The sequence below is a fragment of the Hypanus sabinus genome, chromosome 1 (assembly GCF_030144855.1).
Source record: "Hypanus sabinus isolate sHypSab1 chromosome 1, sHypSab1.hap1, whole genome shotgun sequence".
Classification (NCBI taxonomy): Eukaryota; Metazoa; Chordata; class Chondrichthyes; order Myliobatiformes; family Dasyatidae; genus Hypanus; species Hypanus sabinus.
In genome coordinates this window covers 178042317-178070147 of record NC_082706.1, presented here as the reverse complement: position 1 = coordinate 178070147, position 27831 = coordinate 178042317, and the positions used below count along the sequence as shown (strand labels likewise).

Genomic DNA, 27831 nt, shown 5'->3' with positions numbered 1-27831 from the left:
ACTTTTGACACATTGGCCTTCATAAATCAGGAGATGGAATATTATGTTGAAGTCATATAAGATGCTGCCTGGCCTGCTGAGTTCCTCCAGCATTTTGTGTGTGTTGCTTGGATTTCACTAATTAAGTTCAATGAATCTGGAGCAAAAAAATCTACTATTGGTATTGATAGAAAATCGTAATTAAACTGCTGGAGTGTATACAGTGGCATGCAAAAATTTGGGCACCCTTGGTCAAAATTTCTGTTACTGTGAATAGCTAAGTGAGTAAAAGATGACCTGATTTCCAAGAAGCATAAGTTAAAGATGACACATTTCTTTAATATTTTAAGCATGATTACTTTTTTTATTTCCATCTTTTACAGTTTAAAATAGCAAAAAAGGAAAAGAGCCCGAAGCAAAAGTTTGGGTACCCTGCATCGTCAGTACTTAATAACACCCCCTTTTGGGGTGTAAACACTTTCTGTAGCCAGCTAAGTGTCTTTCAATTCTTGTTTGGGGGATTTTTGCCCATTCTTCCTTGCAAAAGGCTTCTAGTTCTGTGAGATTCTTGGGCTATCTTGCTTACACTGCTCTTTTGAGGTCGAGCTGCAGCTCCTAAGGGGCCGAGTTAGGGAACTGGAGATGCAGCTCGATGACCTTCGTCTGATCAGGGAGAGTGAGGAGGTGATAGAAAAGAGTTATGGGCAGGTGGTCACACCAGACCCACAGGAGACAGACAAGTGGGTCACAGTCAGGAGAGAGAAGGGTAAGAGTCAGGTACTAGAGTACCCTCTGGCTGTACCCCTTGACAATAAATACTCCTGTATGAGTATTGTTGGGGGGGGGGGGGGGGAAGCAACAGTGGCCATGCCTCTGGCACAGAGTCCGGCCCTGTGGTTCAGAAGGGTAGGGAAAGGAAGAGGAAGGCAGTAGTGATAGGAGACCCTGTAGTTAAGGGGTCAGACAGGTGATTCTATGGACGCAGGAAAGAAGCTCAGATGGTAGTTTGCCTCCCAGGTGCCAGGGTCCGGGTTATTTCAGATCGTGTCCAAGATATCCCGCAGTGGGAGGGAGAACAGCCAGAGGTCGTGGTATATATTGGTACTAATGATATAGGTGGAAAAGGGAAGAGGTCCTGAATAAAGACTATAGGGAATTAGGAAGGAAGTTGAGAAGCAGGACCACAAAGGTAGTAATCTCAGGATTACTGCCTGTGCCACGTGACAGTGAGTATAGGAATAGAATGAGGTGGAGGTTAAGTGTGTGGCTGAGGGATTGGAGCAGCGGCAGGGATTCAGATTTCTGGATTATTGGGACCTCTTTTGGGACAGGTGTGACCTGTACAGAAAGAACGGGTTGCACTTGAATCCCAGGCAGACCAATATCCTGGCGGTGAGGTTTGCTAAGGCTACTGGGGAGAGTTTAAACTAGAATTGTTGGGGGGTGGGAAATGAACTGAAGAGCCTGGGGAAGAAGAGGTTGGCTCCCAAATAGAGAAAGCTTGTAGACACTGCGAGAGCGAGGATAGGCAGGTGATAGAGAAGGGACGCACTCAGACTGGAGGTTTGAAATGTGTGTATGTTAACCCAAGGAGTATTGTGAACAAAGCAGATGAGCTTAGAGCGTGGATCAGTACTTGGAGATATGACATGGTGGCCATTACAGAGACTTGGATGGCTCAGGGACAGGAATGGTTATTTCAAGTGCCAGATTTTAGATGTTTCAGAAAGGACAGGGAGGGAGACAAAAGAGATGGGGGCATGGCACTGTTGATCAGAGATTCTGTCACGGCTGCAGAAAAGGTGGACGCCATGGAGGGATTGTCTATGGAGTCTCTGTGGGTGGAGGTTAGGAACAAGAAGGGGTCAATAACTTTATTGGGTACCGATGACATAGGTAGGAAAAGGGAGGAGGTCCTGAAAAAAGACTACAGGGAGTTAGCAAAGAAGTTTAGAAGCAGGGCCGCAAAGGTAGTAATCTCAGGATTACTGCCTGTGCCACATGACAGTGAGTATAGGAATAGAATGAGGTCGCAGTTAAATGTGTGGCTGAGGGATTGGAGCAGGGGCAGGAATTCAGATTTCTAGATTATTGGGACCTCTTTTGGGATAGGTGTGACCTGTACAGAAAGAATGGGTTGCACTTGAATCCCAGGGCAACAAATAGTAACAGTGATATCGAGGAGCAGTTAGGGAAACATCCTGGAAAGGTGTAATAGTGAGAGAGTTGTCATGATGGGAGATTTTAATTTCCCAAATATTAATTGTTATCTCCCTAGAGCAAGGGGTTTAGGTGGGGTGGAGTTTGTTAAGTGTGTTCAGGAAGGTTTCTTGACATAATATGTAGATAAGCCTACAAGAGGAAAGGCTGTACTTGATTTGGTACTGGTGTCAGATCTCTCAGTGGGAGAGCATTTTGGAGATAGTGATCATAATTCTATCTCCTTTACAATAGCATTGGAGAGGGACAGGAATAGACAAGTTAGGGAAATATTTAATTGGAGTAAGAGGAATTATGAGGCAATTAGGCAGGAAATTAAATTGGAAGCTTAAATTGGAAACAGATGTTCTCAGGGAAAAGTACAGAAGAAATGTGGCAAATGTTCAGAGGATATTTGTGTGGAGTTCTGCATATGTAAGTTCCAATGAGACAGGGAAGTTATGGTAGGGTACAGGAACTGTGGTGTACAAAGACTGTAATAAATCTAGTCCAGAAGGAAAGAAAAGCTTAAAAAAGGTTCAGAGAGCTGGGTAATGTTGGAGAAATTATAAGGCTAACAAGAAGGAGCTTAAGAAGGAAATTAGGAGAGCCAGAAGGGGCCATAAGAAAGCCTTGGTGGGCAGGATTAAGGAAAACTCCAAGGCATTCTACAAGTACTGTATGTGAAGAGCAAGAGAGTAAGACGTAAAAGAATAGGACCTATCAAGTGTGACAGTGGGAAAGTAGTATGGATCCAAAGGAAATAACAGAGGTACTTAATGAATATTTCACTTTAGTATTCACTACAGAAAAGGATCTTGGTGATTGTAGGGATGACTTGCAGCAGATTGAAAAGCTTGAGCATGTAGGTATTAAGAAAAAGGATGTGCTGGAGCTTTTGGAAAGCATCAAGTTGGATAAGTCGTCGGGACTGGATGAGATGTTCCCCAGCCTACTGTGGAAGGTGAGGGAGGAGATTGCTGAGCCTCTGGTGATGATCTTTGCGTCATCAATGGGAACGGGAGAGGTTCCGGAGGATTGGAGGGTTGCGGATGTTGTTGCCTTATTCAAGAAAGAGAGTAGAGATAGCCCAGGAAACGTTGATAAGTTGATGGAGAAGATCCTGAGAGGCAGGATTTATGAACATTTGGAGCACTATAAAATGATTAGGAATAGTCAGCATGGCTTTGTCAAGGGCAGGTCCTGCCTTACAAGCCTGATTGAATTTTTTGAGAATATGACTAAACACCATTGATGAAGGAAGAGCAGTAGATGTAGTGTATATAGATTTCAACACGGCATTTGATAAGATACCCCATGCAAGGCTTATTGAGAAAGTAAGGAGGCATGGGATCTAAGGGGACATTGCTTTGGGGATCCAGAATTGGCTTGCCCACAGAAGGCAAAGAGTGATTGTAGACGGGTCATATTCTGCATGGAGTTTGTTGACCAGTGGTGTGCCTCAGGGATCTGTTCTGGGACCCTTATTCTTCATGATTTTTATAAATGATCTGGATGAGCAAGTGGAGGGATGGGTTAGTAAGTTTGCTGATGACACAAAGGTTGGAGATGTGGACAGTGTGGAGGGCTGTCAGATGTTACAGCGGGACATTGATAGGATGCAAAATTGGGCTGAGAAGTGGTAGATGGAGTTCAACCCAGGTAAGTGTGAAGTGGTTCATTTTGGTAGGTCAGATATGATGGTAGAATGTGGTATTAATGCTAAGACTCTTGATAGTGTGGAGGATCAGAGGGATCTTGGGGTCCGAGTATGTAGGACGCTCAAAGCAGCTGCGCAGGTTGACTCAGTGGTTAAGAAGGCGTACAGTGCATTGGCCTTCATCAATCATGGAATTGAATTTAATAATGTTGCAGCTATATAGGACCCTGGTCAGACCCCACTTAGAGTACTGTGCTCAGTTCTGGTTGCCTCAGTACAGGAAAGATGTGGAAGCCATAGAAAGGGTGCAGAGGAGATTTACAAGGATGTTGCCTGGATTGGGGAGCATGACTTATGAGAATAGGTTGAGTGAACTCGGCCTTTTCTCCTTGGAACGATGGAGGATGAAAGCTGACCTGATAGAGGTGTATAAGATGATGAGAGGCATTGATCATGTGAATAGCCAGAGGCTTTTTCCCAGGGCTGAAATGGTTAACACAGGAGTAGGTACAGAGGAGGTGTCAAGAGTAAGGTTTTTACTCAGAGAGTGCTGCTGGCAAAGGTGGTGGAGGAGGATACGATAGGGTCTTTTAAGAGACTTTTGGATAGGTACATGGAGCTTAGAAAAACTTAGGGCTTTGGGTAACCCCAGTGATTTCTAAGGTAGGGACATGTTCGGCATAACTTTGTGGGCTGAAGGGCCTGTATTGTGCTGTAAGTTTTCTATGTTTCTATGTCTATCCACAGATTTTCAATGATGTTTAGGTCGGGGGACTGAGGGCCATGGCAAAAACTTCAGCTTGCACCTCTTAAGGTAGTCCATTGTGGATTTTGAGGTTTGTTTAGGACAGTGGTCCCCAACGTGCTACCAGGCTGCAAGGGAACGATATTATTTGGTTACATGGAACGATATGAGTCAGCTGCACCTTTCCTCATTCCCTGTCATCCCCACTGTTGAACTTGAATGCACGTGAGGTCATCAGTCAGTCATTAACCTACAACTACACAATGAGTAAAAAATAAACTTGAGAATTTCTTTGGAAGAGGTGGTAGGGACATAAAAGGCCTAATGATGATGATAACGCAGAGATAGCTGACGCCAAGACTGGGAAAAAAAGAAAGCTTCCTTCAACAGAAAATACGATGAGTCATACATAAAATATGGTTTTAATGCGACCGGAGACCCACACACTCCAAGCCCCCTGGGTGTGATATGTGGAGACAAGCTGTCTGATGAGGCAACGAAGCCCTCAAAACTGCTTCAGCACCTTGAGTCCAAACACCCTGCACTTAAAGACAAACCCGCTGTCGACAGAATTTGAGCATTACTTCCCAACCGCAAATAACCCAAGACGTGCAAGGGAATGGGTCCATGACCCATTTGTGAATGTCCCCGGTGAATCATTCATGTCAGCGCATGAAGAAAATCAACTCCTTGACTTGCAGATGATGGTGGGCTTAAAGTATGTTTAACATAACATCTCTGCCGGCATTCTGGATCAAAGTCCAGGCTGAATAACCTGAAATAGCCACAAAAACACTGAAAACATTGCTTCCATTTCCAACATCATTCCTCTGTGAAGTGGGGTTTTCTGCAATGAATGCAACGAAAACTAAATTGCAGAATAGACTGGACATAAGGAACCCCCTTCGAGTATCACTGTCTTCCATCACCCCTCGATGGGACCATCTTGTTGCAGGGAAACAAGCCCAGGGCTCCCACTGATTCAGCAATACTGGTGTGTTGCAATCATTTTATATGTTCATACAAGGAAAATATGCGTTGTGTGTTTAATATCCAAATGTTATTTAAAATGTGACAATGCTATTGACTTATAAGTGACGTATAATTGTATTCATGCAAGGAAAATACACAGTGTGTTTAATATTAAATTCATTAGATAAACCCTTTTAGAAACGAAATTGAGTGTATTAGCCACTTATAAGTGACTTATAGTTGACTTTTCACCTATATTCCGGTCGTGATTAACACCACCCCTCACCCCACCCTCCTGTCGGCTGGTCCACAAGAATATTGTCAATATTAAACCGGTCCGTGGTGCAAAAAAGGTTGGGGACCCCTGGTTTAGGATCGTTATCCTGTTGTAGAAGTCATCCACTTTTCATCTTAAGCTTTTTTACAGACAGTGCGATGTTTGCTTCCAGAATTTGCTGGTATTTAATGAATTCATTCTTCCATCTACCAGTGAAATGTTCCCCATGCCACTGGCTGCAATACAAGCAAAGCATGATCGATCCACCCCCATGCTTAACAGTTGGAGAGGTGTTCTTATCGTGAAATTCTGAACCCTTTTTTTCCCCAAACACACCTTTGCTCATTTCGGCCAAAAAGTTCTATTTTAACTTCATCAGTCCACAGGACTTGTTTCCAAAATGCATCAGGCTGGTTTAGATGTTCCTTTGCAAACTTCTGATGCTGTATTTTGTGGTGAGAATGCAGGAAAGGTTTTCTTCTGATGATTCTTCCATGAAGGTTATGTTTGTGCAGGTGTCACTGCACAGTAGAACAATGCACCACCACTCCAGAGTCTGCTAGATCTTCCTGAAGGTCTTTTGCAGGTAAACAGGGCTTTTGATTTGCCTTTCTAGCAATCCTATGAGCAGTTCATTCGGAAACTTTTCTTGGTCTTCCAGACTTCAACTAGACCTCCACCATTCCTGTTATCTGCCATTTCTTAATTACATTATGAACTGAGGAAAGGGCTACCTGAAAACACTTTGCTATCTTCTTATAGCCTTCTCCTGCTTTGTGAGCATCATTTATTTTAATTTTCAGAGTGCTAGACAGCTGCTTAGAGGAGTCCATGGCTGCTGATTGTTGGGACAAGGTTTGAGGAGTCAGGGTATTTATAAAGCTTTGAAATTTGCATCACTTGGCCTTTCCTAACAATGACTGTGAACAAACCATAGCCCTGACATGCTAATTAAGGTCTGAGACCTTGGTAAAAGTTATTTGAGAGCTCAAATCTCTTGGGGTGCCCAGACTTTTGCATGGTGCTCCTTTCCTTTTTTAAACTCTGAAGTTGTACAAAACAAAGATAAATACAGTAATCTTGCTTAAATGTTGAAAAGAATGTTTCATCTTTAACTTCATGATTTTTGGAGATCAGTTCATCTTCTACTCACTTAATATTTACAGTAACAGAAATTTTGACCAGGGGCGCCTAAACTTCTGCATGCCACTGTAAATCTTAAGCTACGTCCACACTAGACCGGATAATTTTGAAAACACCTGTTTCACGTAAAAACGACATGCATCCACACTATGCGTTTAAAAAATATCCCTATCCACATTGAAACGGAGATTTTGGTGAATCTCCTTCTCCTGCGCATGCGCAGGACACATCTACTGAAAACAAGCTACATGCTTGGTGTCGTATCTCGCCGTAAAAGTGCGCGTTTGTGTAGGTACAGACTGGAAAAACTTGAAACAACAGACAGGTGTTGGCTTTCATGCAGGAGAACTTAAAAGTGAAAAAAACAAATACTGGAGCATTCGGAAGCAACCGACTGGGAGTTCATGGACAGATTGACCCGGCTGACGACAACATTGAAAAACTGACTAACTCTGTTGCATTAATAAAGCACTGTGGCGACCCATTTCCTGGCGCATCCGAACTGACTCACAATTAGATAGCCTACGGGGGTTTGCGAGCACAGAGCTTTGGAGCCTCTGCGCCATGGGGGGCCGGTTGAGGGAGGCTTAAAAGTGAGGCTGAAGTTTTCGAATAAAGTTTTTTCCTTCGACTGCAGTTACCGACTCCGTGTCGTAATTTTAGCGCTGCATGTAGCACACCGCTACAGCACCTTTTTAAATGTATAAAATATGTCTGCATCAGTGTTATCTTGTATTTCCATACAATGTTACATTAGGCTGTTACACATCTACTGTCAGAGAAGTACTTGCATAAATAGGTAAACCACCTTCATACGAGCAAGGACAGAAAACAGGGCAAAGTGAGTATACTTATTTATTCAGTAAGTTATGGGTCAAAGTATTGGTGAGTACATTTCTAACTCTTCTGGCGTCAGTTTCGTTGCTGTCTGTTCTGAAATTGTTAGGTTGCATTCAAGAATAGCGTGCTGCTGTCTGACAGCGTTTTCAGAGGTCTCCAGTTACCCCGTCCACACTGCTCCGGCCAATCCGGCTTTTTCAAAAATACACACTTTGGAGAGCATTTCTGAAAAGCTCTGATTTCGGGGGACAAAAACACTGTTTTAGTGTGGACGAAGGGTAAAAACGAAGAGAGAAAGCTTCAGTTACGGATTTATCCAGTGTAGTGTGGACGTTGCCTTATTTGATTCACCAATGTTGTCAAGGTAAGGAAATCTACCGTTCTTATCTGATCTAGCCTCTACTGTATATGCCTCCAGACAATTGGTTGTCTCTATACAGTCTTCTGGTTACATGAAGTATCTTAGAATTTTTTCCCTTTATTAAGACAATGCTTATCTCCAGAAAACAGACAAGAGACTCAGCAATTGACACATACGTGCTTAGCTTCAAGGGGATAGTATGGTCTAATTCCAATTGATTACCATGCAAATCAGGCTTTGCAGGTCTTAATGCTAATAAGTGCTCAATCTTAAGTGTAGTTAATGGTAGTTAGAAATATCTAGTGCTATTGAATCTGGGATTATCTAAGGCAGAGGATGAAGTTGGGACAAGTTGTGCAAGTGGAAATAAGACAGCCTAAAATGATAATAAGTTATTTGTTAAAAGTATATTGCAGATCAAGCTTGCACAGTCTTGTTCAGTCTTAGATTGCTGTGCCAATCCTAACTTGGAAAAGATATCTGCTGCCACCACGTGTATTTGATTTTAGATTTGTATTACTTTACATTGCTCTCAGGATAATCTTTGTATGAAGGTACACACACTATAAGTCAGATTAAATTTTACCAGAGGATTGTCACTTGCCAGGTTAGTATATTGTAACATCATTAAATGTTTATAATCATTGATTTTGCTATTTGTTCATTTGCAAATGTAGTGCAGCTATTCTTTAAAAATAATTCAGTATGATTTTAGTTTAAAAAAATGTCACTCCAAGAAAGCCCATGCTTGTTTTCATTCCTTATAGATCGGAACCACTGGAATTTTTGTTGCTGCCTTCTCTGTCCAAGGTAGAGTACCATGTATGTTTTATTACTTTTTGTAAGAAACAAATACAGGAAGTGTTTGTGATAGCTGCCCATAGTTAAATAAAGATAATGTCCTCTATATGTGAGACTGCAAAATCCTGACCAACATCAGGAAAAATTATGTTCAACTGTTGATACTAATTCGGAGTATTTTTCATCCAAAACTTTATGACTGTAAATTCAATGACATTAAGCGTGGGTGGACTTGATTTCATAATGGCCCTTTGATCACACCGAGATTTATGACACTTACGATTGTTTACTTCAATAAGATTCTTTTCCTTGTGAAATATAATTTGGCATTGGTTTAGTTTAATGTGATGATTTGTTTATTATCTGTTGATGGTAATACTTCCTACACAATTGTTCTGAAGTTTTGGAAGTTGTTCTAAATAAAAAAGATTTACAAGTGTTATTCCTTGAATTGCAGTAAGTGAGATTTTGTGGTCTAACTTCGATTATTTAGGAAATTCATACTATACACTTTGCTAAACTGTTTTAATTTTCTCTCTGAATTTGTTTTTAAAAGATTACTTTTGCTGTTGTCTTTATTATGAGATCAGTGTGCTGATTCTTTGACAGATCAATACATTCTGGTTTCCTGGACAGGTTTCAGGTTTCTCTGTGCTGAGTTGTACTATGTGAGGGATTTTATAGCCTATCACATCCACTATTTTAGGAAAGTCATTCATCACTGGTAGCATTATCATTTCTGTTTTGGTGATAAAAGCCTTTGTCTTTGCATAAGTTAATAGTGTACGTGTTAGTTAAACTTTTATACAAGCAGCTTGGTCCTGGTTAATCTTTAACTGATAAAAACTAATTGTTTTAAATTATTTCCTGATAGCCTGTCACAACATCTACTGTACATTCATTTGTCCATAATAATTTTTTTTACATTGAAAAGTCATACATCTTCCCATTAACTATGCATTTGACTGTGTAAAGTGCACAAAATGCTGGCACTTCAGCAGACCAGGCAGCATCTATGGAAAAAAGAACAGTTGATGTTTTGGGCCAAGACCCTTCAGCAGGACTGGAGAAAAAAGCTGAGGAGTAGATTTAAAAGCTGGAGGAGGGGGGCAGAGAAACACAAGTGAGAGGTGAAACTGGGAGGGAGAGGGATGAAATAAAGAGCTGGGAAGTTGATTAGTGAAAAAGGAACAGGGCTGGAAAAGGGGGGGTCCGATAGGAGAGAACAGAAGGCTATGGAAGAAAGAAAGTGGGGGAGGAGCACCAGAGGGAGGCGATGGGCAGGCAAGGAAATAAGATGAGAGAGGGACAAGGGGAAGGGGAATGGCAAAGGGGAGGTGGGGTTGTTACCAGAAGTTTGAGAAATCAATTTTCATGCCATCAGCTTGGAGGCTACCCAGATGGAATATAAGGTGTTTCTCCAACCTAAGTATAGCCTCATCGTGACAGTAGAGGAGGCCATGGATTGGCATACCAGAATGGGAAGTGGATCTAAAATGGGTGGCCACTGGGAGATCCCCCTTCTTCTGACAGATTGAGTGTAGGTGTTTGGTGAGACAGTTTCCCAATCTATGTTGGGTGTCATCAATATACAGGAGGCCACACTAGGAGCAATGGACACAGCATATGACCCTAACAGACTGACAGGTGAAGTGTTGCCTCACCTGGTAGGAGTGTTTGGCGCCCTGAATGGTAGTGAGGGAGGAGGTGTAGGGGCAGGTGTAGCACTTGTTCTGCTTGCAAGATTATGTGCTGGGAGGGAGTTCAGTGGGGAGGGATGAATGGAGAAGGGAACTGTGTAGGCAGCAATCCCTGTGGAAAGCAGAAACTGGAAGGGGGAGGGAAAAATGTATTTGGTGGAGGGATCCCGTTGGAGATGGCAGAATTTCTGTAGAATTATGTGCTGGATGTGGAGGCTGGTGGGGCAGTAGCTGAGGACGAGAGGAACCCTGCCCCTGGTAGAGTGGTGGGAGGATGGGATAAGAGCAGATGTGTGTGAAATGGAAGAGATGCAGTTGAGGGTAGTGTTGATGGTGGAGGAAGGGAAGCCCCTTTCTTTGAAAAAGAAGGACATCTCTTCATTCTAGAGTGAAAAACCTCATCCTGAGAGCAGATGCAGCAGAGATGGAGGAATTGAGAGAAGGGGATGGCGCGTTTACAAGTAACAGGGTGGGAAGAGGTATGGTCTAGGTATCTGTGAGAGTCTGTGGGTTTATAATAGACATCAGTAGATAAGCTGTCTCCAGAGACAGAGACTATGAGATCGAGAAACGGGAGGGAGGTGTTGGAAATGGATCAGTTAAATATGAAGGCAGGATGGAAGTCAGAGGCAAAGTTGATGAAGTTGTCGAGCTCCGCAAGGGTGCAGGAAGCAGCACCAATGCGGCCGTCAACATGCGTAGGAAAAGTGGAGGACGGACACCAGTGTAGGCTTGGAACTTGGACTGTTCAACGTACCAGACAAAAAGGCAGGCATACCTGGGACCCATGTGAGTGCCCATGGCTACCTTTTGTTTGAAGGAAGTGGGAGAAGCCAAAGGAGAAATAATTAAGTGTGAGGACAAGTTCCGCTAGACAGAGGAGAGTGGTGGTGGAGGGGAACTGGTTGAGTCTGGTGTTCAGAAAGAAACGGGGAGCTTTGAGTCCATCCTGGTGGGGGATGGAGGTGTATAGGAACTGGACATCCATAGTGAAAATAAGATGATGGGGGTAAGGGAACCTGAAATCATGGAAAAGATCCAGAGCATACTAAGTGTCACAGATGTAGGTAGGAAGACACTGAACCAGGTGGGAAAAGAAAACAGAGTCAAGGTATGTATATATGTGTTCAGTGGGGCAGGAGTAAGCTGAAACAATGGGTCTACCTGGACCAGCGGATTTGTGGATCTTGGATAAGAGGTAGAAACAGGGTGTGCGGGAACTCTGAGGTTGGTGGCAGTAATGGAAGATCCCCAGAGCTAAAAAGATCAGTGGGAGAAAATAGCCTGGTGCTCCTTGCAGGGATCCTTTTTGAGGGGTAAGTAAGAGGAGGTATCTGAGAGTTGTCATTGGGCCTCAGCAAGGTAGAGTTCAATCCACCAGACTACTACAGCATTCCCTTTATCTGCGATTTTGACAGTGAGGTTAGGATTAGTGCGGAGGAAGTGGAGAACAAAGCGTTCGGAAGGGGTGAGGTTGTAAAGTGTGAGTGTTAAAGTGAAATGCTAAAATACTTTTATCTTGGAAATGGTTTATTATGTCATAATTCATCACAATAGGTGTGAATATTTTACTATATTTTGTTTTTAGGTCCTGGATTTTTTCAATGTGCATTATGTTGAAGAATTATAAAAATCTGTACTGTACTTATTCCAGCTATGCAAGATGTCCTCCTTAGACTGAAATTTGAGAGTATTTTGATTTTTGACTTGGTGAAATTGGGACATGGCATAGTGCTAATGTGCTGAATTAAGATTTCCAGGGCAGACTGTGTATTCTCAGATGTTGTGGCTTTGTAAGTGGAGTAAATTGGTCAATTTGTGTTTAATAATAAAAATGCTAAACATGCCACAAACTTGGTTTATTGATTCCACCCTTGCACCTCAGAGAAGCAAAAGCAAATCTAACTAGTTGATACTGCAAACATTTGTTTAGATACAAAATAATTTATGTCCATCTGGTACAAATAAGTACTTCTGCATTAATATGTGTAATGCATGAGGTGATTGCCTTGATCTCAATATTGTGAACTGTCTGCTGCAGATATAAATTATTTGTAGGTCTTAATATTTTTAGTTGAAATTTAAAAACAACTGAATAGGTTTATTGGTTCTGTGATTTGGTTAAACAAAGACAATTGATGTTCTGACCTCAGCATAGGAAGAGGCTGTACCCTACCAATTCCACACTGACCACTCATCTATTCTACACCAGTCCCATTTTTTTCTCTTCGTATCCCCATCATTTCACCCCCTGCCCCCCAGAAAGTCACTTCAGATGTGACCATTCACTTGGGTGGCAATTTACGGAGGTGAATTATCCTGTAGATATGCATGCATTTGATCAGTGAGAAGAATCTAGAGTATTCAGAGGAAAACTGCTGGGAGAATATGCAAATTCCACACCCTTGTTTCAAAGAATTCTTGAAACAAGATTAAAAATACCAGAGGCAACACGAGTGAATCTGCAGATGCTGGAAATAAATAAAAACACAAAATGCTGACAGAACTCAGCAGGCCAGACAGCATCTATGGGAGGAGGTAGTGATGACGTTTCGGGCTGAAACCCTTCATCAGGAGTGATAAAGGGTTTCGGCCCGAAACATTGTCACTACCTCCTCCCATAGATGCTGTCTGGCCTGCTGAGTTCTGCCAGCATTTTGTGTTTTTATTAAAAATACCAGAAGTTACTTTGGTCCTAAAAGTTTCAATTTTTGAATTTATCTCTATCAACATGTCCTATGTGACATCTTAGGAGGCCATTTTACTTCTTATATGTGCAACTAGTACTTAAACAAATTCTGGATGTCATGCTATTAATAATGGACTTGTGCATTCCCAGTGGGGAGAAAAAATCAGCACATGTTTGGTTAATTGTTAGACATTTATAACTGGAGGCACTCTGAACAATAATTGTAAACTGCCTGTTGCAGACATAGATTATTTATAGGATTTATTTCCAGCTTATTCACATAATTAATGTTTATTTATCTTATAGAAAGAACTATTTCTTCTTATTAATCACCATTTAAAGTTACTGAGTAATCAGCTAACAAACAAAAAGTAACTCTTTTTGCTACAAACAAAACACAGAATGGGTGAATTGACCATTGTATTAAAATAGATAAATGTGTTAAGGCTGTTGGCAGGGCTAATGACAACTGAGTGGATGCTATGGAGGATTCATATTTCATGGTCTACATAGTCTTTTACCCTTGCAGTTTCTTAATTCTATACACAAAGATTCTACATCTTCTGATCGTATGTCACCTCTTTCTAAGGATTTGATTTCATTTTTTACCAACAGAGCCACTCCACCCCCTCTGCCTGCCTGCCTGTCCCTTTGATACAAGGTGAATCCTTGAATGTTAAGCTGCCAACTATGATCTTCTTTCTGTGCCGAGTCTTAGTGATGCCCACGTAATACCTGCAATCTCTAAATGCACTACAAGACTGTCAACCTTATTCCTTATACTATGTGCACCTATTCACTGATAAACACAAACAGTGAAACGATTTACTGACGTGCACAAATAGCTGAAATCCAGAGGCAATATGAAGATTATTACCCTTGACATCAAGGTAGCATTCAAGAATCCATGTTAAAGCTGGGGTCATGGGCATCATGGGTAAGCACACCAGTTGTTGGGGACGTATTTCACACAAAGGAAGTTGGCTGCAGGTGGACAGTCATTCCAGACCTGCACATCACTGTAGGAATTTTTCAAGGCAGTCGCTTGCACAGCCATCTCCACCTGTTTCACAAAATTAGAAGTAGGGTTAGGAAACCATCCACACGTGCTTACAGCAAGATCTGGACAATATTCTATGCGGTTACCATTATCTAAGAACTGCACAACATGCAAGTCACATCAGTGACAGGCAACGACCATCTTCAACGGGAGTCTAATCACCTACTTTTAATATCCAAAGGCAATTGTCAGCGTTGGGTCCCCAACCATTAATATCTATGAGGTTACCATTATCTAAGAACTCAACTGGAACTGCCACATAAATACAGTGGCTTTCAGAGAATAATAGAGGCTGGGTATCCTGTGGTGAGTAATTCAAATCCTGGTACCTCATAGCCATTCCACGTCTACCATACTTTCCACTTGTATGGATAAGTGCTACTCCAATTTTGCTCAATCAACTGGTCATCATTATGTACAAAGCAGCTCATTTAATTAGCAATCCATCCATCACCCTAAACCTTCAGTGCAGTGTTTCCCAAATGTGCAAACTTTATACTCTTGAATGATAATGTCACCAGGTACATGGAAACAATACCATACAAGTTCCATTCCAAATCACTTATTATCCTGCATCAGTAATATATTCAAGTCTCATTTTTGTCATTAGATCTAAGTCCTGAAACTACCTATCAAAAAAGAGTGAAAGCACCTTCCCCAGACAACCTGCTGTAGTTCAGAAGAAAGCTCATCTACCCCCACTCAAGAATAACAGGATTGAAAATAATTGTATAAAAGAAATAAAGGTTCTGTGAAAGCAGGATTTGAACTTGCTTCTTACCTTCTCCATTGCTTACTGCATCTCCAAGTTGCATATCATCAGCAAACTTTGAGATTATCCCTATGTACTCAAGTCTAGGCCAATAATAACATGTATCCTTTCATCATTATTCTCTACAGACTATTAGTACATACCTCAGGATTTCTTGTCCAGTAACCATAACCAGTATGCAATTGGATCTCTAATAGTTGATTAAATTAGTGCTACTATTTTCATCACCTAAGCATCTCTATAATTTTAACAAGATATTGATATTAAAATAATAAGTTAATCAACTATTTTAAACTATCTTAGTCTAAAATAAGAAAACTTATTTAAAGTTTTCTTATTATAAAACAAGTTTTAAAATATTACAAACAAGAGAAAATCTGGAGATGCTGGAAATCCATGCAGCACACACAGAATGCTGGAGAAACTCAGCAGGCCAGGCAGCATCTATGGAAAAGAGTATAGTCGATGTTTCAGGCCAAGACCCTTCGGCGGGACTCATCAGTCTCTTTTCCACAGATGCTTCCTGGCCTGCTGAGTTCCTCCACCATTTTGTGTGTTGCTTTTAAAATATTTTATTTTAAGGTAATATTTTAAATATCTTAATATCAGCCAATATTATCTTAATAATATCAGTTATGTTAATCAGTTGTCTTAATATAATATAATTATGACTAATAATATCTTAATATCAACTGCAGGAGAACACTGAATTATTTCCTCTGTTCTGAAAAAGAAATACTCACTGGTCTTAGACTTTTGTCCTTATTGTAACTTACTTTAATTTTTTGAGAAGTCCATGTACAGTATACGTAAAATCCTATCATATATTTTAAAGATCCCTATGGACCTCTGGAACATGTCCTTGATATTTGATTTTTTTTCTTCCATAAGAATGGATTCCAAATGCCTATTTATCAGTCTTCCCAGTTTGTTCCACAACCTTCAAAAAACTGCACATCCTTCACAATTGTGCTGCATGGTCTGTATGATCTCTTTCTTCAAATATATTGATTCCCACTTCTCACCATTACATTTTGTCTGCCAAGTGTTTGCCAATTTGGATTATTTTTTCCTTAAATCTTTTCCTGTCGTTTTCATTATTTATTACATCTCCAAGTTTCATATCATTTGAAAACCTTGAAACTATGCCAATATACTCAACTCCAGGCCAATAATGTTTATCACTATGAATATTGATATACATATAGAGCTTAATAGAGCTTTGAACAGTGGCCAATCCGGACATCAGAAGTTTGGGGAGGAGGAGGCTTTAATCAGGTCCACTCTCTGAAGATAAAAGGCAACAGCAGCATGTCGCAGCAGCATAATAGAGATCTTACCAGCAACTAATTGGCATTTGGGATTGTTAAAAGCAAATTAAAGGAAGGCAGGGGCAAGTGTGGTGGCCACTGTCTCAGTGGGCGTAATCAGAGTGGTGATCTTGAGGCTTTAGCTCTTCAAGGCTTATGCAAGAGAGACTTCACAGAGAAAGCAAAGGAAAGAAAAGCTCAAGTTTTTTCATTCTTTATATCTGCTCAGCTAGGGACAGTAGGGATGACAGACAGGATAGTGAAATGCTTCTCTTGTGGGATGTGGGAAGGCAGAGAGACCTCCAGTGTCACTGACGACTACAACTGCGAGAAATGCATCCAGCTGCAACTTCCAGCAAATCACGTTAAGGAGTTGGAGCCAGAACTGGATGAATTCTGGATCATTTGTGATGCTGAAGGAATGGTAGATAGGACGTATAGAGAGGTAGTTATGCCCAAGTTGCAGGGCACAGGAAACTAGGTGACAGGAAGGGGAAAGGGGTTAAGGAGTTAGTGCAACGTATCCCTGTGGCCATCCCCCTCAACAACAGATTATATTACTTTGGATGACCTAACAGAGGAGAGCTACAGTGTCCATGTCTCCGGCACTAAATCTGCCTTTGAGACTCAGAATAAAAGGGGGGGAAACAAACACACTGTGGTGATAGGTGATTTGTCAGATCGGGAAAAGGACAGAGAGTTCTGTGGGTGAGAATGAGATTCCTGACAGGTGTGTTGACTCTGGGTGCCAGGGTCCAGGATATCTCAGATCGAGTCCTTAGCATTCTTAAGTGGGAGGGTGAACAACCAGAAGTCATGGTCCATGCAGGTACCAATGACATGGGTAAGATGACTAACAATGTTCTGCATAGGGAGTTCAGTGAGTTAGGTGCTAAGTTAAAGGGCAGGACCTCCAGAGTTGTGATTTCAGGATTGCTACCCATGCCATGTGATAGTGAGGCTGGAACTAGGAAGATTATACAGTTTAATAAATGGCTAAAGAATTAGTGTAAAAGGGAAGGCATAAGATTTTTGGATCATTAGGCTCTCTTCCAGGATGAGTGGGACCTGTACGGAGGGACAGTTTGCACCTGAACTGGAGGGGGACTAATATCCTAGGGAGAAGGTTTGTTTATGCTATATGGTGGAGTTTAAACTAGACATGCAGGGGGATAGAAACCAGAGTGTAAGAACAGTTAATGGAGAGATTGTGGAGGCAAATGTTGGTAAGATCTCAGACAAAGTTAGGAATCAAAAGGTTGAACATGATGTGACTAGTGTCCTGAGCTACTTAGATTTCAAGGCAAGGGGTATCGTAGGAAAGACAGATAATTGTGCTGAAGGTGAGGCAGCTGGTTTACAATCAGAAGCAATGTGTAGTGAGGAGAGGCTGTTGAGAGGGCAGATGAAATTTAATATCTCAAAGTGCTACATTATGAGAATGACTCACAAGAAAATTTTTTACCATCATCAGTACTTCATGGGAAATGCTGCACTCCAGGAAGTAAAACATCACCCGTACTTGGGCATTGAACTGTCAGATAACCTTAGCCGGGTAAAACACATCAGCCAAACCATTTCAAGTTCCAACAAAATCCTTGGCCTTCTACTGCATAACTTTTGGAATTGCTCAAAAACCACAAAAGAAATTGCTTATAAAACTCGTCTGACCAAGACTTAAATACTGTAGTGCCGTTTGGGATCTCTACAAAATCATTCACATCAATAACCTTGAGAAAGTCCAGAGATGAGGTACCAGGTTTGTAACCAGTGATTATAGAAAGACCAGTAGAGTTACAGATATGCTTCTCGACCTCAAATGGGATACTCTCCAAAGATGCCGCATAATAGCCAGGCTTACTACAACTTACAAGGAAACTCATTCATTAACTCCATCCAACATTACTCACCTTTTGTGTAACCATAATAACAGACCAGCAACCCAACAAAACCAATCCCTGAACTACAAGACCATTCAGACCAACAAGGACTGCTACCGCTACTCACTGTACTCTAGGACCATTCCAATTTGGAACTCCCTGCCACCACACATTAAATCTGCCGCTGATAGTAAAACTTTCAAGTCGCTGCTCTTAAACACCGCAATTTAAATTACAACTGCATGCATGAGGGACTGCATGTTTATAGCCCACTGGCAGCAGTTGGTGCAGTATGGATAAGACAAGACAAGACAACCTGAAGCATAGTTGCAGATTGGCAAGTTGGCAACACTGAATCATGGCTGAAAGATTATAGCTGGGAGCTTAATGCCCAGTGATACACATTGTATCAAAAGGACAGACAGGAAGGCAGAGGGGGTGGCATTGCCCTTTTGGTAAAAAATGAAATCAAACCATTAGAAAGAGGTGACATAGGTGAAGGTGTTGAATCATTGTAAATAAAACTAAGGAAATGCAAGGATAAAAAGACCCTAAGGTGAGTTGCATACAGACCCTCAAAGAGTAGTAAGGATGTGATCTACAATGGGAGAAAGAAATTACATGCCAAAAGGGCAATGTTACAATAATTACAGGGGACTTCAATACGCAGGTAAATTGGGAAAATCAGATTGGTGCTGGATTACAGGAGGGGGAATTTCTAGAGTGCCTATGAGATGTATTTTTAGAGCAGCTCGTGGTTGAACCCACTAGAAGATCAGCTATTCTGGATTGGGTGTTGTGCAATGAACCAGAATTGATTAGAGGGGTTAAGTTATAAGAACCCTTAGAAATTAGTCATCATAAAATGATTGAATTCATCCTGAAATTTGAGGAGAAGCTAAAGTCAGATGTATCAGTATTACAGTGGAGTAAAGGGAATTACAAAGACATGAGACAAGAGTTGGCCAGAATTGAATGGAAAAGAACACTAGCAGAGATGATGGCAGAGTAGCAATGGCTGAGATTTCTGGAACCAATTCAGAAGGCACCGGATATGTACATCTCAAAGAGGAAGAAGTATTCTAAAGGCAAGATGACACAACAGTGGCTAACAAGAAAAGTCAAAGACCATTAGATATAGGAGCAGAAGTAGGTTATTTGGCCCATCAAGTCTGCTCCACTATTCAATCATGGGCTGATCCAATTCTTCCAGTCATCCCCACTCCCCTGCCTTCACCCCTTACCCTTTGATGCCCTGGCTAATCAAGAATGTATCTATCTCTGCCTTAAATACACCCAATGACTTGGCCTCTACAGCCACTCGTGGCAACAAATTCTACAGATTTACCACCCTCTGACTAAAGTAATTTCTCTGTTTCTCAGTTCTCAATGGACATCCTTCAATCCTGAAGTTGTGCCCTCTTGTCCTAGAATCCCCTACCATGGGAAATAACTTTGCCATATCCAATCTGTTCAAAGCCAACCCAAAAGCCAAAAAGAGGGCATATAATAGAGCAAAAATTGGTTTTGGTATTGGTCATATGAATGTTAGGTTGGAGTCTGGATAAGTAGAGATTATTGCTAGGTGGGTGAAACATGTGTGATGCATGGTACCAAGCAAGTGCAGTAATTGGTAATGACCTCTGCTGCCCTTAATCATGTATGAGATCATTAAACTTCTTCCTGCACTGGGACCAGTTGCTTCCTTGTCATCTCATTCCACTGCTCTTTCATCTCAGAATCAGATGGAATCAGGCAGGATACATTCTCTGTGGATTACTTCATTAATCAGGATCTTGAAGCTTGTGTTAAAGTGGAATGCCCTGCGTCCTACTTAAATGGTCATTTTTTTAAAATAATTTATTCTTTGCTATATATTTTATTCTGCTAATCATTATAATAGGTGATATCTTCCCCATTAAGTAGTTCAGGTTAATTTTACTGCTCTACCAGACTCCTGAAGTAATTTAAATTTTATGTAAAACAGACTGATTGTCTGAAACTCTTAATTGTTTTATATATAAAAAAATCTTGTGTAAGCCATACCAGGACAAACTGTCCACCTCTGCAATATCATTTTAAATGTTTTCTCCCTAAAGCCATTAGCTGCTGAAGCTATTTTCCATATCTTTATTAACCTCTACTGCCATGTATCCCATTTCCTTCTTGACCAGGCTCTCATTTCAACCTTCCCTAATTCAGCCTCATCCAAAACTCTATTCCATAGTCCATCTCTGACAAAGTCATGTTCGACCAGTAGTGCATCACTGCTGAACATTGCATCAACCATCACTTTGATTTGTTTAATCCACTTTCTTTTGTTCTAATGTCCCCACAGTCTTGCCTATCGCAAAGTCCATGACTCTCTCACTGAAACGTATTTACTCAACCTTCTCCTCTTGTACATCCAGCACTTTCCTTGTCTTATCAATGTCAGCTTTATTTTCAACTTCTTGGGCTTAAGCTTTGAGTTCTTTGGTTAAGCCTCCTATCACCCACCTTCACATTTGGCTTTCAGACACTCAATAAAATGCATATCTTGTAAAACATTTGGTAAATTAACTCATTCTCTCCATTAATTTTGTGACAACTTATTTCTGATTAGGATTCTGTAACTAGCATTTAAGACATGTTTCGTTCTTTAGGATGCTGTTGAATGCAAGTTGCTCTTGTTTTGTATTATACAAAAATGTATTTTCTTTTGCAAAGTAGAAACGTAAGGTGTGTTTTATGCAACATCTTTAGCATAATCATTTACCATTGTTTAGTTTCAATGTCCCCATTTAGAACTAAGTAAGTGAACCATAGTTATTGTTATTATTGTACAGAAATGTAAGGATTTTGGCTTGATCAAAACTCTTGTTAATGTTTGATGGTGTAACTAAGTTTTTGATCACTCTGATCAGATAGTGTTGTTACTAGTTTGTAACAAAGTCCTCATAGTGGAAATAAGCTATGTGGTCCAGCATCTGTCATGCCATTGAATAAGACTATGATCAATCCTGAATCTCGATTCCACTTCCCTGACCATTTTCCGTGGAGGCATTTGATCACAATAATGAGAACTGTAACATGAGAGTATGATGAGAATATCCTTGAATATTCTCAAAATTAGAGAATTCCAAAGATGTATTGCAGAATTCTTTGTGATTTAAAAAAAAACTATCCATTAAGTTGTGCCCCATAGTTCTGTTTTTAATCCAAAATAAAGGACCCATTTATCTCGCTGTCAGTCACACTTAGAAGCGCTTACATCAATTTTCTTCTAAACTCCAATGGCAGTTACTCAAGTTGTGTTGAAAGTATAACACACTTTTTCTAAGAAACAATCTAGATTCTTCTGTGTTGACTCCAAATCAACTATAATTCTTGTTAGGTATGCACAGAGGACGTCAGCTATGAATTCACCAAAACTCATTAGAAATTTATGAAGTTAAAGATACTAACGAGAGTAGACAAGGAAAGACTTTCCTCAATGACATCAAGCAAACACGGGCATCTAAATATTTTTTTCTTTTGGCTTCTTTAATTATTTTAAAATATGTTGAACTGCTTCTTTCTTTTGCCGCAGCAGCGAGATTTAAGCAAAGCCGACGATTCGCAGTCAGCTCAGAATGTTGCGGAAACTTCGTCACAGCATCACCAACAGTGCAAACTGAAATCGAAGACTTTAAACAACAGCATCAGTTTTCACTGATGTTGGGAACACATAACTAGTTTATTTGGTTTCATTTTAAGATCAATTAAATGTAATTATTTATATTTTTATTTCGATAGCATAATATTATATAGCCCGTTCGTTGATTTATTTTAATATATCTTATTAAAGGGCAAATACCTACGAATTTAACACCGTGTATTCTAAGTGTTCCGTTTGCAAAGAGCTGCATGATATGTATTTTATCTTTGTAATTAAAATGTTAAACACGCTTCTGGTTCAGATTCCAGCGTTCATTGCCCCAACATAACTCTGTCGTGAGTTTAATCGAATTTGTTAGATAATGTTGAGCTAAATGATTGTAATATTGTGACGTAAAGGGAGCGAGCATTGTTCGGTAAACAAATCGATTTGGCGAAACGCCAAGTTTCAGCAGTGTTATTGCCGGATTTCAAACTTCAAGCTTTTGCAGTATTTCGTTATTGTAATAATTCCACGTTCCCTTGATTGTCGTTTTGTTACTTGTGTTTTTGTTGTTTTACTATAAAAACTGAACGTTTCGATTTGTGAAATATTGAAGCTTCATCACCCAATAAATGAATAATAAACACAGAAACACACAGTGAAACATTGTCCCTTGTTTTCAGCTATGAATGACCTGCAGCCTGTCTTTTCTATTTTCTATTCTTTATAATAAATGTTTCAATATTAAATACTCTAACACGCATTTTACCATTGGCCTCTATTGTACCGAATTAGAAGTTTAAGTATAGAAAGGCCTGCACTTTTAGTACCTTATCAAGTTGTTCAAGGTGTTAAAAAAGGCGAGTTAACTTTTGGAAGCGTTGCGATGGAAATGTAGGCTAACCATGAACAAATACGACCGACTGACATGTTATAAAGAAATATAATTATTGAAACTGAACATTTAAATCCACAAATTGTGTACTCAATATACCATGTAATTACCTACTCTGTATGTTTTTCTTTTGTGAATAAAAAAGATAACATTTTAATATTTTACAGTAAAATTTACTTGTTCTTGATTTTAAGAAACAATATTTTTTCATAATTCTAATTACAACACAAAATATGAGCATTGTGCTTTTAGGAGGGATACAGGAAAGAGATGCTAAGCAGATTTTTCGGATAATCCATGAACAAGTACGAAATTTCACGTAAATTTTATTTGTCATCTTCGGTGATTTATCGATCTATCACATATAGTCTATTTCTGTATCCATGGTTAGTTGATATGAACTAAGTTCAACATCTAATGCTAATTTATTTCGCCTTCATAACGTCATTTAAACTTACAGTCAAATATGAAATAGCAAGCGTAGCCAGATTGTAGTTATATGCAATAATACATGTAGCAACGTCAAGGATCTGTTTCTCGTCTATATAAAACCATGGTAGATTTTAACTACGCAAGGAAAGGGTTCGTTTTCCCAAGGTAATGACAGTATCTAGTAATTTGAATCATTTTACGCAAATAAACGTGTTACATTTCAATTCATGTAGTTAACTTACAGATGTTATGATCAAACGTTCTGGGTTTATATTTTTAACAAACTTCTGAATAAACAACATTTTAATTAAGTGAACATAGATGTTTACATAATACGTGTAGTATTGAACTTTAAAGGTTCGGGAGTATGCTCATTGATGCACTATCTAATTTTTAGAAAAGAAACAAAACCACAAGTAAACGTTATCCCAATTCTAATGAATTGTAAGAATTATTTTTGTTTGAATTATGTCGACATGTGTTTATTAAAGATCTCGTATTACTTTTTGTGTATTAAAAGCTGACCATTCTGTTCACACATTAAGAAAATTACCATTTTTATAGAAAAGTTTTTAAAATCCACTATCTACATTATTAACGATAATCCAAGCTGAGAAATGAATCTTATTTTATCGCTTATCTTGGAAAAACATTATCAAGGGCGAATCCTGTTTATAACAATGAAACCTTTAAAATTCATTGCCATACCGATTTGACGATGTGGCTTTAAGGGAACTAATTCTATAATATTCTGCCAATCCCTTTTAATGAGCTTGATCATTTTTGCTAATGAAAAACATTAAGGGATTAGGAGGAAAATGGATATACGGAGTCAGGTCACACACCCCGGTTTTACTGGAAGGCAGTTGAAGTTCTCCGAACTAAATATCTTACTGTTGTTCCTGTGCTCAACGAAATGTGGAGAAATATTTGTTGCACATTATTTCTGAAACTAAACTAGTATGGGATAAATAATGGTTTTCTGTATGTATACACCAAGCATCGTTTAAGCTTCCAAACAATAATCGAGAGAAGTATCAGTTACATATCGAAGAATTAGCTATTGAATACAAAATGCTGGACGAACTCAGCAGGTCAGTCAACATCTATGGAAAAGAGTGAACAGTTCTGAAGAAGGTTTTCAGCCCGAAATATCAACTGTTTACTCTTTTCATAGATGCTGCCTGACCTGCCGAGTTCCTCCAGCATTTTGTATGTGTCCTTCCATTTGAAAAACTAATACTATTTTCTTGGTGATATCTCTTTAAATATTTTCAATTGATTGTTTAACCAAATTACCAGCAGAAATATTTGAAATAATATTTTAGAATAAATCCATGAGTGACAATTAAAGTAAACAAAATGTGGGCATGCTTAGCAAGACAGGTAATCGTATAGAATATGAAATTGACAACCTTTCATCGGAATGGTAACTTAATAAATTTTCAGACAGAGCATCTTACACAAACATCTTTTTTTCATATTATCAATCTTTCTCATATGGCTATTATTTGTATTGTTAGCACATATATGATAATTAATGAGCATTTGGAAATTTGTTATTCTTTATCTGCATTAAAGATTGCGCAGCAAAACAACTTCTTACTTGGAAAAGGATGTTCGATTGACTTTATCATTAGCTAAACAGAAATACCAGAAACTTTATTAGTTTCTTTAACAACTCCTAATAAAATATTATAATTTGTTGTATGTGTGTGCTTTCGTTCTATTCGGCTGTTCGTAATTCCAACTTTCGACTGTTTTAATAAATATTGAAGTGTCGACTTTCATCATAAAGAAAATAAATGTTAAAAATAATTGTTGCGGGTTAATTTGTAGACTGTTTTAATTTTGTTACCTCAAACCCCCGTGCTTAAGCAAGCGTCCCCTTCTCCTTTACTATTTCCCATTGCCATTTCCCTCTCTCACCTTATCTCCTCCCTCTGGTGCTCCACCCCCTTTTTCTTTTCCCCAAGGCCTTCTGTCTCTCCTCATCAGATTTCACCTTGTCCAGCACTGTATCTCTTTCACCAGTCAACTTCCCAGCACCTGATTTCACCTACTTCTCCTATTACCTTGTGGTCATTCCTCTTCCCCCCCCCCCCAACTTTTTTACTCTGACTCATCTTTTTTTTTCCAGTCCTGACGGAGGGTCTCGGCCCGAAACGTCAAATGTACACTTTTTTTCATAGATGCCTGGCCTGCTGAGTTCCTCCAGCATTTTGTGTGTTGCTCAGATTTCCAGCATCTGCAGGTTTCCTCTCGATTCCGATTATTCAGGAGTCTTTTATGAAGTCACTTTAGATATAAATTTATATTTATAGTCAATGGCTAATTCATGTTTTTAGTGACTCTTCACTTATGATGTAACAACGTTAATGTGTTTTTATCCATCTATTTACCACAAATTGAATGTTAGCATTTTTACCCTGTCAGATCACTTAAATATTATTATTCATAACCCTGCTGTCAAAATATTTAAACTTTTCCCTATTACTGTATGAATAAAACCCGCATTTAGTTTTAGACTTTGGATTCATATTTCCGAAACAAAGACGATTATGGAAAATACTCATTTTTTGGGACAACTGATCCAATTAGGTTTCTGTCTGTTTTTAGGTGTGTAGCAACTAGATTATAGCCTTGTCCCGGCAAACTCGTAAACTCTTGATTTTGCTAGTAGCTTCTAAAGCAAAACTGAATGCATTGGGAACGTGCAATACGTGTGTGTGTGTTATACAAAGCCACCTGTAATATGATCTCTAAAGGATGGAAAAATAATTCGTACTATTCTTTAAATCCATGATCTACTATATTAACGATCATCCCAGTTAAATTATGGTTAAATTATCTTTGTTAAATTATGACAAAAATAAAGCAAACAAGGCTGATAAGGCGATTGCTACTCCGACACCAGAAATCGCCTCTTTTCGGTTTTAATGGTAGAAGTAAAGTGGAGGATAAAACTGTTAAAGTCAAGTGACAAGTTATTTGCCTATTTTGTAATGAAGTTTTGTTTATGAGATTCACTTAGAATGCTTACTGCGTGGTCTGTCGGTCCACAAAAGTTAGTTTGTCATTAAATTGGTATTCCACTGAAGAAGTCAGAGAGCCGTCAGGTTGCTTTGCATCATCCTGACAGTGTTTGACCAAGATACTGTCCTCATAAGGGAACGTAAAATATCCCATGGTATCACTACTAGTAAAAGAAATTACACCCATGCCCTACTCAATACCGATTCCTCTATCAACGTTACCTAAATAGATTACCTGCTGATCATTACACCCCTAGCTAAAGAGATTGGAAAAGAAACCACCTGTCTTCAATGTAGAGGTCTTCATTCAGATAGGAAATACAAAAGCTCAGCTCAAAAGTAAACAGAGAATGTGAATTTGCGTTTGCGAGGAATATAGTTTGATGTTGATCAATTAGATTTCACCATCTTCATAACAATTGCAGTAATATTAAAACAATATGAAAATACTCTAGAATTGTGCTTACACGGAACGTGTATCAAATGATACAAGTGGTAAGCAGAAAAATATACATCGCTGCCTTTTAAACATACTTAATATTGTTCCATCTGATTAGTATAATGATTATACCATTGTATATATTTTTGTTTAAATATAATTTACACTGAACGTAGATTGGGCTAGGACCACTTTAAGAAGGTTGGCGTAGGTGGCCTATTACTTGTTAGTGAGTGGTGGCTTTATGTGATTAATTGTCCCCTGTCAAGCAACTGTCAGCGCTTTGAGCTGTCAATGAGAGGCTCCAGAGGCAAGGGGGCTCATTCAGGTGTGTACTTAATGCTGTTCTCACAAGGCTTGAAGCTGAAATTATTATCGCTGTTCCTTATTTAAAAAAAATCAACGTGCCCATTCCCGCATTCTATACAAGGATAAAGATATGGGAAGCTTTCACGGCGACTGAATCACTCCTAAACAACATATTCTGCAGTTGGTGTTGGATTCGTGCAAAAGGGTAACTTTAGAATGTAACCCGCTTTTTGGTTTGCAGATAGAAACGCCATATACAGTATGCAGAACTGTGAGTGATATTGTTTTTTTTCTTATCTGCTGCAAAAGATACACCCAGGGCGCTATGTGTAGAATGTTGGAGTTTTGTTGAACACAGGTTTAAAATAGATGGAGTTTCTTCAATTTTCAAAATATTTACAGAAAGCTGAAACCGATTAATAAAATTTATAGGTTGTAGGATGATATTACCAACGATCGATTTTGCAGCTGGATATTGAAATATGACTCAACTGGTTGTGTAACTTTCTTTACTACAAAATTATATATGATTGAGACATTATCTAAAGTTGGTACTTACCTGCCAAAATGATGATTGACGTTACAGTTGAAATAGAATCCTAAGGAATCTAACATGTTTTAGCAGAATATTAGCATTGCGCCATTTCGTAAACTAAACCAATCGCTTTTGAATTAGATTGAATTTGTTTATTTTCAGGTTGACGCTTTCCC

General features: G+C 39.4%; 1 protein-coding gene across 8 annotated transcripts in view; it reads left to right on the top strand.

The window, feature by feature from the left end:
* ppp1r42 (protein phosphatase 1, regulatory subunit 42) overlaps nt 1-23064 on the top strand; it is a 93487-nt gene extending 70423 nt beyond the window's left edge. For 4 of the 8 annotated variants that reach the window (XM_059982286.1, XM_059982311.1, XM_059982252.1 and 1 more), the window contains 2 exons: nt 8944-8986; nt 21960-23064. In XM_059982286.1, the coding sequence (XP_059838269.1) occupies nt 8944-8986; nt 21960-22085 (169 nt within the window). In that variant the 3' untranslated portion in view covers nt 22086-23064. Of the gene's footprint in view, nt 1-8943; nt 8987-12265; nt 12482-21959 lie in introns of those variants that run through there. The other 4 variants (XM_059982321.1, XM_059982271.1, XM_059982301.1 and 1 more) reach the window with 3 other exon arrangements.
* The last annotated feature ends 4767 nt before the right edge of the window (nt 23065-27831 follow it).